At 39.3% G+C, this 14,988-nt stretch overlaps 1 protein-coding gene across 2 annotated transcripts in view; it reads right to left on the bottom strand.

Annotated features, from left to right (window-relative positions):
* The window catches only part of ELP3 (elongator acetyltransferase complex subunit 3), a 98,054-nt gene that overhangs the window by 52,643 nt on the left and 30,423 nt on the right, over positions 1-14,988 (bottom strand). For both annotated transcript variants that reach the window (XM_017540426.2, XM_037742677.1), the window contains 3 exons: positions 8,171-8,332; positions 5,403-5,529; positions 487-680 (listed from right to left, as the gene is read on the bottom strand). In XM_017540426.2, the coding sequence (XP_017395915.1) occupies positions 487-680; positions 5,403-5,529; positions 8,171-8,332 (483 nt within the window). The remainder of the gene's footprint in view (positions 1-486; positions 681-5,402; positions 5,530-8,170; positions 8,333-14,988) is intronic.

Raw genomic sequence — 14,988 nt, 5'->3', positions numbered from 1 at the left:
TCTAGACTTCTTATGCTCACACCCACTACTGCATCTAGACTTCTTATGCTCACATCCACTACTGCATCTAGACTCCTTATGGTCACATCCATTACTGCATCTAGACTTCTTATGCTCACATCCATTACTGCATCTAGACTTCTTATGCTCACATCCATTACTGCATCTAGACGGAAGAAGACCTGGAAGAGGAAACGCTGATCTAGACCATAAACTCCTCAGAAGCAAGCATCATACCTATTTACCACTGTGACTGTCTCCAGGCTCATGAATGAATGGGTAGATGAGTAAATATGATATTGGTAAAGTGGCTTAGACATGCTATGATTTCCATCCCTCTCTATTTACAGACAGCATTCCAGATATCTTATTTCCACTAAAAAATCCAAAAGCCACTATATGAAATCAGAGTATTTCTGATTTACCATGAGAAATGGTAAACAGACTAGTCACCGACTATTTTAGGAATAAAAGATAACACACTACCTCTGCACTCGGTACACCCGAGTCCATGGAGGCACAAGGGCTAGGATCCGAGCCACCAATTCGACCAGGTCACTAGGAGAATAACTCTTATATCTTCCCGATTTCCAAAGCTCGTAAAGCCCGGTCCCACGAATCACCAGGGTAGGATAGAGTTTCAGACCATCGGGACGGAAAGCAGGATTCTCAAAAAACTCCTGTGAATAGAGAACAGAAAATGACTTTTCCATTACTTACACAGAGATCGCCCAAGGTGAAATCTCAACCCTTGGGCAGCTTCTCTGGCACTCCTGGTGGGCCCTGGGGCAGGCTTTGCTTCTGACCATCTGACCAGGTAGGGCATACAGACAGAACAGAAACTCCTTGTTTCTGCAGCCTCACTGGAGTCATGTAGGTGTGTGTTGGACTGCACCAGGCCCTCACGATTCCAGCCTGTTCCCTCCCCAGTCTCATCTCATGCCACCCCTCACCACCTGGCCTTTCCACCCCTGCAAAGACAGTTTCCTTTGCTTGGAAAGCTCATCCGTTTTTCTTCATGTAGCTAATCTGCAAGTCTCAGTTTGAATGCCACTTCTTCAGAGGAGCCCTTCTGACCTTCAAATACTAGCTAACCCACTTAAAGAAAAATTCCATTGACCCCTGTATTACCTCTTTCTTATTATCATATGACAATCTATTCAATGTCTGCTTTCACCTCTAGAGTATGTTTAACTGTTTAAATATTTCGAAAGTGTGACAGATCATCTGGCTTATAAAATTTAAATGTTTAATACAGGGCCCTTTAGAGGCATAGTTTGCTGATCCCTGGATATGACTATTTTGTCCGAAGGCCAACCGGCGCCATTCCTATCCTGGCTACACGTTGTCCATTTGTTATCTGGACACTGAGCAATACATCGAACTCATCACCTTTTGGTACAGTCATGTCTTATACTATGTCACCACAGCTGGCTGCTTTCATTATCTTGGAATGTAGCTATGAGACACCAGGCATCCTCCTTTCCATAACTTTGCACTGATAATTTGCTCTAATCTTGTTTTGCATAATATATTTTGGAGAAATGAAAGTGGACTCACACAGTCCCCTCTCACTCCCACCTTGGCGGGAGTATCTTCTTAGCTGGCTGGGCTATATCTTTTAAACTGTAAAAATACTTTTTATCTTTGCCACATTATTCTTACAAAGCTCTTCATTGTTTAACTCGCTTTACAAAGAAATGTAACGATAGAATTTTCAGTGTCACATTCTTAAATGCTGTATTCTTCATATACTATTTAGTCTCAGATTATCTTCTTCTGTAATTGTGTGATTTTCCTATAACATTTACATTTTAAAGAACCATTAGGTCTTTTTAATAAATATTCTGCAGCCAATCAGACGCAGTGGCTCACACCTGTAATCCCAGCACTTTGGGAGGCCCAGGTGGCCAGATCACCTGAGGTTCGCAGTTCAAGACCAGCCTAACCAACGAGGTGAAACCCCACCTCTTATAAAAATACAAAAATTAGCCGGGCATGGTGGCAGTGCTTGTAATCCCAACTACTCAAGAGGTGGAGGTAGGAGAATCGCTTGAGGATGGGAGGCAGAAGTTGCAGTGAGCTGACACTGTGCCACTGCACTCCAGCCTGGGCAACAGAGTGAGACTCTGTATCAAAAATAAATAAATAAATAAGTAAATAAGTAAGTAAGTATTCTGCAGTCATTCCGCAAAAAGCATGTATTGAAACCACTGTCCACCCAGTCTGAATCCACATTTGAACACGGGATTTCAGGAAAGTACTTCTGGTGTTTGTATAGTAAGTTTAGGAGACATACGGGCTGATACATTCCTTTGGAAAGAATGAAAATCAATTGGTTTTCGATTTTCAGTTACACTAGAGAATTAAAACGTGTTTCTTTTCTTTCCCTCCAAAACCACACTAAAGTAACAAGAAAGAATTTTTTTAAAACTATAAATCCTGAAGAACACAGAGGACAAGAAAGGAGGCAAGAGACCCAAGATGGCAACAAATTCTTCAAAGACAGAAAGTAGGAAGGCTTGTGAATGACTTTGCAAGTAAAGAAAACAGCAAAAGGAGACAGTAACGAAAGGCCTGCTGAATCACACTGCAAGCCCCAAAGAGGCTCACAGATCAGAGGTACCAAGAACTGCGCAGGATGGAGGAGAGACATGGAAATAAAAACAGGGGCACTGGATCAAGTGTGTACACAGAGGGATTTATCCATTAACCCTTAGCCTTTTCTGAACAGTCAGATGAGAAGGTTTAGTCCCTGGAGAAACCGGAAAGCCTCTGGGCTCTGAGATTCCAGGTACAAAGGAAGGTCTCGGTGAAGACCAAGGCTGAAAACAGGGAAAAGCCAGCACACTGACTGATGGACTCTCTGCCCCACTCGCTGGATGTCAGGAACCAACTTCCTGAGGTATACTCAGGCCACTCAGCCCAGAGCAGGAAGTTGGAGAGTTCACGTCTGGATGAATCAAACAGGCCTACGTAAGAGTTCATGATACTGACATTTAGGAATCCCCTATAGAAAGGAAAGCTTATTGCTAAAAGAACATCCTTCAGTGAGGCATGCTTGCAAGGTAGGCACACAGGCCTTGCCATCCGGTTTTTCATTCTTCAAAGGGTAAGAAATTGCTTTTGATCATTTGGCTGAAGCTCATCAAACTTGGGGAAAGCCTAGAACATGAAGGGGCCAACCAAAACCAAAAAGGCACTTGGAGGAAACAGAGGCATTGCATAAAGAAAAATAAAATGTATAAAAAATATCCGTAATACTTTTCTTCAGACAGATAAATTACATCCACAATACAAGATCAAGGTGCTTTAAAAAACTAAGAAACCAACTGTAGTGTTAAATTTCGCTTCTTTGAAGATTAATTACTTTGAGAACTTTTTGATAGGTTTATTGGTTATCTGAATATTCTCTTTTGTGGAATGTTTGTTCAGGCTTTTTGCCCATTTTCCTACTAAGCTGTTTGCCTTTTCTCATCAAGTTCTAAAAATTATTTATTTTAAAACAATTTAATTTGTAGAGAAGTCTTCTCTAAAGAGAACTCAGATTTTTCATTTTAGCTCCCTTCTGTTACTCATTTACTAGGATGCAGTTAGAAAAGAAATATGATTCACTCATATTCCCTGTGGGTTTCCCTGAAAAGATTACAAACAAACAAGTAAATCTGTTTACAAGAAGGGTTGTCTTTGCAATATTATTACTGAACTATTATTCCTTATGTTGAGTACACCAAGGAAAATACATAGCGAGTCTCAGCTATTTGCTATGACTTGCTACAGTATGAAACATACTACTATGTTTTTCAAGAGCACTTAAACTTTATGAGTTCTGGCTATCCACTGGTCTCCCTAGGAGCTGTGCTAAAGAAACGTGTGTTTCGGGTGCCTTTTGGGTGTGGTGTCTGAGCACCTGGCTATAAGTTACTGAGGGAAGGATACTAGACTTGCAATCTATTACACAGCCAGTGCGGGGGAATTATGAACAGGGGTATCTGTGAACTAATGTTATCTTATAAACAGGTCCTGAGGTGCAGTTCACCAGCTTAAATAACAAAAGTAAACTTCTTGAGAGGAAAGAATTATTAGCTTCACAAATAAGGCATGGTAAACTGTGTTTTTCTAAGCAGAATGAATTAAAAGAACTTTTATAGATGAAATAACTTGACAAATATTGTCATCATGTTCACTAAAAGGATCTCTCTAGAACACACTTGCCCAATCTGAGAATGAAGAAAAACAAAAGGTCTGACCAATCTCATTTCCCACAACAAAGTTCACATGGATTAAGAAACTGTGAGAGTTAACCACAACAATAAAACAACCCAGAGTTAAAATTCAAAGAGCTGAAAGGCGGTTCTAAGCTTAGAAGCATTTGAAGAAAAAAAAAAAAAAATCAATTTAATGAAAGCACAAGTAAAAGTTCAACATAGGTTAAGGAAAATATTTAAAACAAATATTTTTAAAAAAATGAGTATAATCTCCTTAGTTAAAAAGTTCACAGAAACTAATATTAAAAATATTCATATCCCAATAGAGTAATGAGTCAGAGGAAACACACCTCCAAAATGATGAAAGAAATGGAATTGGTAAATACAAATTTGAAAAATCTATGATTTCAATTTCAAAATACAAGTTAAAATGGCACTTTTATCGATCAAACTAGCAAAGAGTAAAATATTATATGTACATATGTGCATATGCATGTATAAGTATATATAGAAAAAAATCAGAAAAGAATTATTTGGGGAGAAAAACTCTGCTGAAATGAGTATAAATTGTTATAACTCTCTGCAAAGCAACTTAGTAATACAGTGAGAATCTTAAAATGTTTCTACCTTTACCTGATAATCCTACTCCATGGCATTTATTGTGAACAGATAAACCTAAAGACTACAAAAAGTTATACACATAAAGCCATTTGCCTGCAGCATTTTTTAAATAATATAAAAAAACCAGTACTATCTTAAATTTTGAAAATCTTGCAAGGGGTTAAGCAAGGTATGACATATTGAATTAAAAAGACGTTTAAATATGTTAACATGTTAACAGAGACCAGGCTACAACATGGATAAATGTTTGTTATAATGTTAAGTGAAAAAGCTATTAAAATAAATTCCTATGTCATATATATTTGTATGTCTGTGTTATATTTGCATAAACAACCTCACCCCCCAAACAGCCTAAGCATAAAAAAATCTTGGAAAGAATCCACTAAAATGTTGAGAGTGTTGTCTGATGGGGCTGTGGGTGACGTCTCTTACCCTACTGCATTTCTAATATTCTATAATAAGGATGCATGTCTTTACAATGGAAAACATCTTCACTAAACAAGCAGCAAGAGCACACAGGGGATGAGAAACACGCAGAGGCATTCTGAATGTGCCTGCTGAAGCCACACTTACTATGAACTGTTCAATGTCTCTTTCTAGTCCCACATTTGGCAGGTCAGGCATCATATGGGCCACCACTTTGAAACCGGAATCTTTGGCCAGATGAAATGACTCACACACTGCCTTCACGGTGTGACCCCTAAGGAAAGAAAATCACTATCTGTTACACAAATAAATGGGTGACAAAGTTAACACAAAGAGCAGGGGGGAAACAATCTCTGAGACAGGTAACAGAAGTTCCACAACCAAAATCATATGGCTGGAGGAAAAGACAGCTCAGAAAGTCACTTTTTACATCCCTGCCTCTCAGGAGGCCTGGAAGTAAATAACTTGATTTCTGAGATATTTCCCAGAAATTTCCTCACCATCTACTCAAAGTCTTGAAAGCAAAGGATTGGGGTAGCAAGAGTTAATGTGTATTGAAATTATTTGGTTTAGCATCACCAGTCAAAACAAGCTTATGAATGTAAATATTAAAAACATATTAAATATTAATATGTTTTAATCTTTAATAAGTTTATGAACATAAATATTAAAATATATTAAAAACAAGAATGAGCTCAGAACCACACAGAAACAGCAAGCTGCTATATTCCTTCCTTTAAATATCTTGTGAAATTACTTGTAGACAGAGAGGAAGAGTGAAACCTATGACACAAAATAGATTTCACTGATGGGTGTAGAGGGTCCTTTAAAAAACTGTAGAAAGAGAGAATGAATAACTTAGTGACAAGACACAGTCATTTGGGGCCACATGGATAACGCATGTTAACTTGAAGCCACATCAAGCAAGAAACAAGTCCCAATAATAGTTTCGGGCAACTAGACTGAAGCTTTGTGGCAATCCTGCCACCAAGATGTTCCCATTCTCCGCAGAAGGATCCTAGAAACATGGACTCCAGTTCTCTCTCTCTGAATGCTCCCATCCATTTCCATGGCTTCAATTTCGAATCTCTTTTTTGCTAATGACTTCCCAATTCCTAGGAGGAGGTCAGGCCTCTCTCCTGAATTCCAAACCCAAATAACCAACACTTTAAAGCAGCACTGTTTAAAATGACAGCCACTAGGCACACGTGATTATTAAAATTTATATTTAGAAGGATCAAAATGGAAAACTCAGTGTAGGCACAGAACATTTTGATCACTGCTGAATCATCTATTGCCTAGCCCTGCTCTACAGCAAACCTTCAACTGGCTATTCTACAGGTCTCTTAAACTTAGTGTAGCCAAAACGAAACCCATGTTCTCTCCAAGCCTCCTTGACTTCCCATTCTCTCCTATACTCGTTTCCAGTCACCAAGCACCACCATTCACTTCTTTCCAGGACATCAGTATTTCCTGCTTAATTTCTGTAACAGCCTCATACTCAGTCTCCCTTCCAGCTTGCTCTTTGACCTGCCCCTTACACTGTAACTAAGTGATCTTTTTAAGCTGCAGATATACGCTCCAGCACATTGTAGCTGTAAGCCTGCTGGTGGCTTGCTCCATTGGATTAATGCCCAGCCGCCCTGCGCTGAAGAGTCAGGCCCTTAATAATGAGCCCCTCTGATTGCTTTCCAGCCTCACCACTTATCGCTCTCCTACCTCACATTCTAACCAAACCAAGCCACTCCAAATTCCCCAAATGTGCCATGCACTCCCATCTCCAGGAGTTTGTTCATATTTTCTTTTTGCCTGAAACAACCTTCCTCTACTGTACCTGACCAACTCAGCCTCTTGCAACTCAGATGTCGTATTTTTCAGAAAGCTTCCCCTTCCCCTCCATCTGCACAGGTGTCTCTCTAGCACAGTCCCTGAAGCCTACAGCACTCCACACAGTTTCCCTCATTGAAGCCTTTTCCCACATAAGAGCATCCTATTCGGTTACTCTTTCTTAATTAAGCATAATATCCATTAGATTCTACCCCTGCTAAAAAATATCCAATGGATCTCTACTCCTTAAGGGAAAATTCCAACCTCCTCAGCCTGGCATTCCTCTTGGTTGTTTCTAAGATGCTGATCAGTGCCTGTCTCCCTAGTTCCCTTTTGCTTCCCTCTCCTGGCACAACACCAACATGTGTACCCAAATCCTACAGAATAAAGGGGCCTTTAACATCCAACTCAACACATTCGTCCTCCACAGCGCACTGTTACCTTTCTCAATCATCTCAGCTGCCTAAGAAACTCTCAATTGTCTCCCTACTCCACTCATTTGGCAATTAACTGTGAAGTTCCTTATACAGTTAACATTTCACAGGTATTTTCTTTTCAACTAAAAGATGTATTTCTAGAGGGAACATAACTTCTTATAGTTCTACCAACTCTTATTTCCTTCTTTCCTTGCACTCTCAAATTTCTCAACGTCTACAACCACGGCATCACCAAACTTTTGCCAGCTGGTATCTGCTCCACAACAATGAATCTCTTTAACCTCACCCTGACATCCTTTTCATTCAAACTCTTTTCGTCGTTCTTTTCTCCTTGGCCTTCTCTCCTGCTTTAAACTACTAACCTCAAGTCCTCTCCCCTGCTTTCTACATGGAGAAGGCTGCTTAGGACAAGAGGGAGAGAGACGAGCATGTTTACGGCCTGCTGGAAAAGAGTCAATAGAGAAAGACTGAAAATGAGGGAAAGGGGGGATGGAATTAAGGGCACAGGCAGAAGAAAGAACTTTGAAAAGGAGGAATTCCCATATCTCTTTCCCTAAGACTGGTCAGAAGGAAGAAAGGATGGGTATGAATGTAGGGAACGTTGGTGGAGACGGAGGAAGACCTGTGCAAGATCACCCGCCACCATCTTACCTGTTGGTGTCTCTGGCCACATCTTCATAAACGCTCTGCACCCCGATCTCCAGCCTTGTGCAGCCATAGGTCAACATGTCACTTAAATGACGCTTCATGCAATAATCTGGTCTGGTCTCAATAGTAATTCCGATACACTTTGTGAGGCTTCTCTCGGAGTACCTGTAGAGAAAATCGAAAATAATAAACCTGATGCGGGTTTTAGGATATTACTCCCTCTCAAAAGACTGCCTTCTCTCGGTCCTTCTAGTATGAGATCAAGGTAAAGGGTGTAGGCTCTACAGCCAGATTGTCTGAGTTCAAATCTTGGCTCTGCTACTTCCTAACTATGCAAATGGGAATGGTATTAACCTCCTTGTGCTTCGGTTCCTTTATGTGCAAAATGAGGATAATATAGAATCTACACCTCATAGGATTGATGTGACTGAGCTAGCATAATGTTATTACCATCATTATCACTATTATACTCCTGCAGTAAGCTGCAACCATCATCTCCTTGAAAGCAGTGATTTCAACTGTGAAAACCTATTTTTCAATTCCTAGCGACCATTTCTCACGTAAGTGAAAACCATCTGCATTATTTATTTCCCACTCCATATTTTTGAGTCATTTTAAATGAAAGGGAAAAAAGGGGGAGGGTAGGTATAATGATTATAGGAATATTTCAGATGAAAGGTCTTCTATATACACAGAAGTCTTTTCACTGAGTCTATTAAACTTAGCAATAATTTACAAAATTACATATCATTTTCGTCTTTTACTAAAATCACGTATCAGAGAGCACCACTTTAGATTCCAGCTGTTTGAGTTAGTGGCCTTAATGCTGGCCAAAGATGCAGAGAAGTAAGTCTCTTGCTAGGAGGGCTGGTGAAGTGAGGGGATAGGAGCTCGCATTTGCAGAGGCCGCTGTGGGCCAAGCTCTGTGTCACATACTCTAGTGCTGAATCCTCCCACCAGCTCTGTGAAGTGGGTCCTATTAGCTCCATTTCACAGGTGATGAAGCTGAAGTTGAAAAGGAGTAAACAGCTTGTTCAAGGGCACTGAGCTAATAAAATCAGAGTCAGAATCTGACGTTGGGTCCATCTGACTTCAAAATCCTTGCTGTGTATTCCGGTTACCACACTGCTTAGACAACTCAGCGTGGACTCCAGGCGTCTCTGCTTTTCAATGTCTCTCAATTCTAGTTTTGTTTTGTGGTGTTTTGTTTTGGATGTCGGGTCTCACTGTGTCGCCCAGGCTGGGTTCAAGTGATTCTCGTGCCTCAGCCTCCCAAGTAGCTGGGATTACAGGCACACGCCAGCAGGCCCAGCTAATTTTTTGTATTTTTAGTAGGGACAGTGTTTCACCATGTTGGCCAGGCAGGCTGGTCTCGAACTCCTAACCTCAAATGATCCACCTGCCTTGGCCTCCCAAAGTGTGTGGATTACAAGTGTGAGCCACTGCAGCCAGCTAACATTTCTCAATTCTTAGAACCCAATCATTCTTCTCAGTGCACCCTTCTACAATGTTCTCAATTCTTTGGGGAGGATGAGAGAAGCCTTTTTTAAAAAAAACAATTTTGCCATTTATTTTCCTTCTTTCTGAAGAAGTTCATTGCTCTTTATTGAAAGGTAAAAATCATAAAATTTCTGTAATTTTTATAACTAATTCCACGAGGTTCATTCTTCCATTCTTAATTGTCAATAAAACTGACTTATTTGTTGTTAACAGTAATTATTAAGAAAACTAAGAATCACTGATCTAGACAACAAATTCTGAGGTCTTTCATTGTGGACATTCAAACTCTTTTGCACTGTTTATTTCTGTAATCTACGAGGTTTTAGGTAGAATTACCAGAGGCAATGGGACTAAAGGTAAACAACTAGTCCAAAGTCACTAAATGCTGAACTATGAGACAGAAAAGGGCTCAGATCTTATCAAACCCCGCCTAAGACAGGATTGGAACTAATTTGGCTTCTCGGAAACAACAGAATCACTGGGTCCTGTGCCTTTCCAACAGGTGGGCACTGAGGCATGCAGTAACAGGAGGTTCCTGCTGCCACAGGCGAGGCACGACACACCTTCCTCCAGCATATGGAGGAGGCAAACCACAAAGAGGATGAAAAAAAACCGGAAACAGAAAGCTCTAAATGACGATGTTTTTAAAAGTCAATGAGAATATCCTAGAGTGAGGCATTCCAAAATTGTATCATAAGCCCTCCTGTTAATTGGTATTTTTTTTTTTAAACCTGCAGTATTTCTTATAAGTGATACCATTAAGTTAGCAAGCGTAGGGGCGTAATAGTAGCTTACATCACTGGGAAAAACTAGAGGGTAGGCAATTACACAAATGGGAATTTGTGCAGAGGAAAGAGAAAATGTATTAGCTAGTCTTTCTATTGCTCAGTGTCAAGGGCCCCACCAAGGGCATACAGAGGGCACTGCTGCACGAGGCCTCTTTCTAAGTCATCAGAATATAGTACAGGCCGTAGAAGGAAACCCTATTCTCAAATAATAATTTAACTCCATTTCAAAAATGTCTTTCCTCAGGGAGGAAAAGTCATTACCTTTTGTAGCAACAAAAATGGAGGAAGAAAAAAAACAACTCAAGTTTTGAAAAGTCAATATTCTATATTTATAAAAAGGCTTTCACTACATTTCCTCTTTTCAGAATTATATTTTCATTTGAAAAGCAATTAAACAAAAATTTGTATCAATATGAATAACAAAATGAAGGGAATCCTAAGGAGCACCCTAAACAAGAGTATAAGGTAATTTTCCCCATGAGCTCACTGTATTCTCATGAGGATTTTTTAATACTATATCTAATCCTACATCTCACTAAATCTGATTTTTCATTTAAGAGAGATGCAAACATATCAACATAACTGTTCTTTAATATGTAAATATGCACATACAGGCAGTCAACTAATCTGAGCTGACATTTTATGGCCTGCTATTAATATAATACCCCGTATCATTTAGGTAGCCATCCAACAGTGCCATTTAGCCATCCAAAAGAACAGTTCTACTTCAGTACCTAGTTCAACTCCCATACCTCCTGGGGGCTACAAGTCCTTCCGCACGCAGGAACTCTGTCAACTTCTCAGAGACAAAGCCAAGATTCAAAAGGGATCCTTTGATTCCAATTCCACTGCTCTGCTGTGGTATTACAGGTTCATTTTAAGCCTGAACAGCCCAATGATGTGGGCTATCTTGAATCCTATGCTTTTCTGTATGCCATAGGAGTGGCATCAGTTATAAAAGATGCTAATGTTCTCTGTGAAGCATAGCTTAAGCCAAAAACCTTATGTTGACAGAACTTTTAAGAATTGTAGTACAGCGGTGAGGAGAAACGGGACGATAACACAGGAATTTAAAAGCAAACAAAAACCAAATGCTACCAGCCTTCAAAACAGCTTAAATGCATTTCTCCCTCCATGACATCTTCCCAGAACCCCTCCACCCTCAGCAAGATCTGACTGCTCCCATTTCCAAAGCACCCTGTCTACATTACAAGTAGTCTGCCTTGTTATTTGTGGTATCTGTCTCTCCATCTGGACCGGAAGCCCCTGAAATCTGGCAGGCTCAAACAAACACATCTAGAGGCTAAAAGCCTTCAACACTAAAAATTCTCCCTTGGTTAAGAAAAATTACAAATTTGAAGAAGGAATAAATGAATTAGGCATAACTGGGAACACGGGAGGTCTCTCTTCACTCTCACAGCGGCCTCCAGATAAATCTACCAGTTACCTACCTCTTGCAAAAAGTTAACCTTAGAAGGTGCCTAGCAGTAGGCCAGGCATTCTTCAGAAAGTAAAAATATAATAGTTCTTGTCCCAGACATGCTTAACAATCTAGCTGGGGGGATAAGACATAAAGAAAAAAAAAATAAAAGGAACGACTACAGCACAAAAAGCTAGAAGTGGCAGAAATATAAATAGATTATTTCTTGGGAAGCAAGTTTTATTTCTGGAAAGAAGAAAGTGGCATTTGACAAAAGCACTGTCTATTATTACCATCCCCTGCACTAAGGGCCCATCCAGGGGGACACTGATGGAAGGAAGACAGCACACTGATTCTGAAGTCTCTTCATTATCTTCTGGAAGCTATCTTTTGTTTCACTCTAAGAAGCTGTGGTATCAAAGAGGGCACCCCTCATTATTAGTAATTCGTGGCAGCTCCTCTTTCAAAAGCTCTGTCCTTACTGCAACTGGATGTGCCTGATTCTAGTCTTGCTGAAACTCTCACAAGAGCTCAAGGCTCAAGTTCCTGAAAAGCTTACAGAATATTCCCTGTGTGGACATCCCACAACCTCATACTCAACCTGCTTAAACCAGATTGCAAAGTAAATAACGGTACAGGAATGAAATACTCATTTTTCTTAGTCACAACATACAATCTCTTCTCTATCTACAGTCCAACAACAAGTTAGTGGAATCACCCACTTCTTTGAACAGCCAAAGATTCGTTTGAATTGTTGATAACACCTCAAGTTATTAGTGTAATTACTTGGCAGCAGCGCCATGAACAAGTTCTTTTGAACTACTACTGTATCTTGAAAATACCTCAATAAAACTTGAAGTTCTGCCCAGTGCTGTGTTACTGACACTCTAGACTTGAGTTGGATGTTTGATGTGTTTCAGGATTTAAGTATAGCCATTTGTCCAATCTTTTTTTGAGATGGTAGTCGAGTCTGCTTCCTCGATACTGGTGGTCATGTTATGAGGTTCTACAAATTAACCATTGCCCAACAAAAAATGAAGTAACAAAGAAGAGGATTTTGATTTAAAAATGAGTACTACCCATGAAAAACCAACCTGGTGCACTGTAGCTGACAGACTAATCAAAGACCCTTGTGCCCTATCACATTAGCTGACTGCGCTTAAGATATAGAAAAACAACCCATAACATTTTGTTTGGAGTTTGATTCTTTTCATGGCTGACAAAAACTATCATTTTGTAGTCCCCTCATCTAGTTAAAGAACCAGCAGAAACACATTATTAATAGAGAAGAAAAAAAAAATCACAGATATTGCATTCTTCTAGTATTATACCCACGTCAAAATTTAAGGGCTATATACATAAAAACATTACAGAAAATGCTTGTCAGAAAGTTACTGCTAAGTGAAGAATAACTTATAAACATATCTTTTAGATAAAAATTATCATTCCATTAGAAAACTGCAAATCATAAATGACAGAGAAAGGTGTAATTTTAGAAACAATCTAGTCCTACCTCCTCATTTTTATAGATGAGGAAACTAAAGCACACACACAAAGTGAGTGGATTAAACCAGGCAATAATGCAAAACGATAATATAAATAACTCCGCAGGCTGTGTCCGGTGATTCTTAAGGGATAGTTCTTTCCAACACATTCACTTAGTATTTACGAAGTACCAGAATTCTATGCTTAAGACATTGTACTAGATACAAGGAGTCCTCTCCCTTTGTCTTAAGAGGACATTGCCTATTAAAGGATATAGGCAAAATACATTATATAGAATTAGACCACAATAGTATTCATTACAACTATTATTCTTGGCTACTGAAAACCAAAGTGAGGAGATGATTAAAATGGTAGATGTAAATCCAACCGTCAACTTAAACTGATGTATCAGTAATTATAACAAATGTTAACAGACTAAACACTCCAATTAAAAGGCAGACATAATCAAAATGGTTTAAAAAAAGGAAAAACAAGACCCCCACTATAGACTTCTGTCTAAAGAAATGCACTTTCAAGATAAAGATACATATGAGTGGAAAGTAAATGGATGAAAAAGATAATACAAAGGGCAAACAGTAAGCACACGAGGCTGTGACGGCTCAGTTAACGCCAAGTCAACTGCAAGGCCAGGGATGAAGAAGGACATCTCATGACGATAAAGAGGTAATTTCATAATGGTGAAAAGCTCACACACCAGGAAGACATAGCAATCATAGATGTGCATGCAACTAGTAACAGATTTTCAAAATATATTAAGTAAAAATTAATATAAATGAAGACAGACATAGAGAGTTCTTCACTCACAGTTAGAGATTTCAATCTCTTAGCAATTGACAGAACTACAAAAGAATATAAAAAAAAATCCACCTGAACACCACTACCAACCACCTTGGTTTCACTCATATTTATAGAACATGACACCCTGCAACTAAGAATACACATTCTTTACAAATACACATGGCATGTTCACCAAGAGAACCACATATGCTGGGCCATAAAACAAGCCTCAATGAATTTTAAAACACTGAAATTGTACAGAATAGGTTCTTTGGCAAAAATGAAAATAAATTAGAAATTAGTAAGATATCAAGAAAAATCTTATTGTATGGAAATTTGGAAATTAAACACCCCATTCCTATACATTCCATGGATCAAAAACATATATAAAAAAGGTACTGAGAAATATTTTGAATTGAATAATAATTAAAACACAACATATCAAAATGTGCGGGATTCAGCTAAAGCAGTGCTTTGAGAAATACACTTACATTAGAAAAGAAAAAAGGTATAAAATGATGGCCAAGCTTTTTTGTTTTGTTTTGTTTTTTCAAGAAGGAGTCTCACTCTGTCACCTAGGCTGGAGTGGAGTGGTATGATCTTGGCTCACTGGAACCTCTGCCTCCCAGTTTCAAGTGATTCTCCTGCCTCAGCCTCCCCAGGAGCTGGGATTACAGGTGTGCGCCACTATACCCAGCTCATTTTTGTATTTTTAGTAGAGATGGGGTTTTACCATGTTGGTCACGCTGGTCTCAAACTCTTGACCTCAGGTGATCCGCCCACTTTGGCTAGGAATATAGGCGTAAGCCACCACGTCCGGCCAACTTTTT

The sequence above is a fragment of the Cebus imitator genome, unplaced genomic scaffold (assembly GCF_001604975.1).
Source record: "Cebus imitator isolate Cc_AM_T3 unplaced genomic scaffold, Cebus_imitator-1.0 Scaffold125, whole genome shotgun sequence".
Classification (NCBI taxonomy): domain Eukaryota; kingdom Metazoa; phylum Chordata; class Mammalia; order Primates; family Cebidae; genus Cebus; species Cebus imitator.
This window is presented reverse-complemented; position numbering and strand designations above follow the sequence as displayed.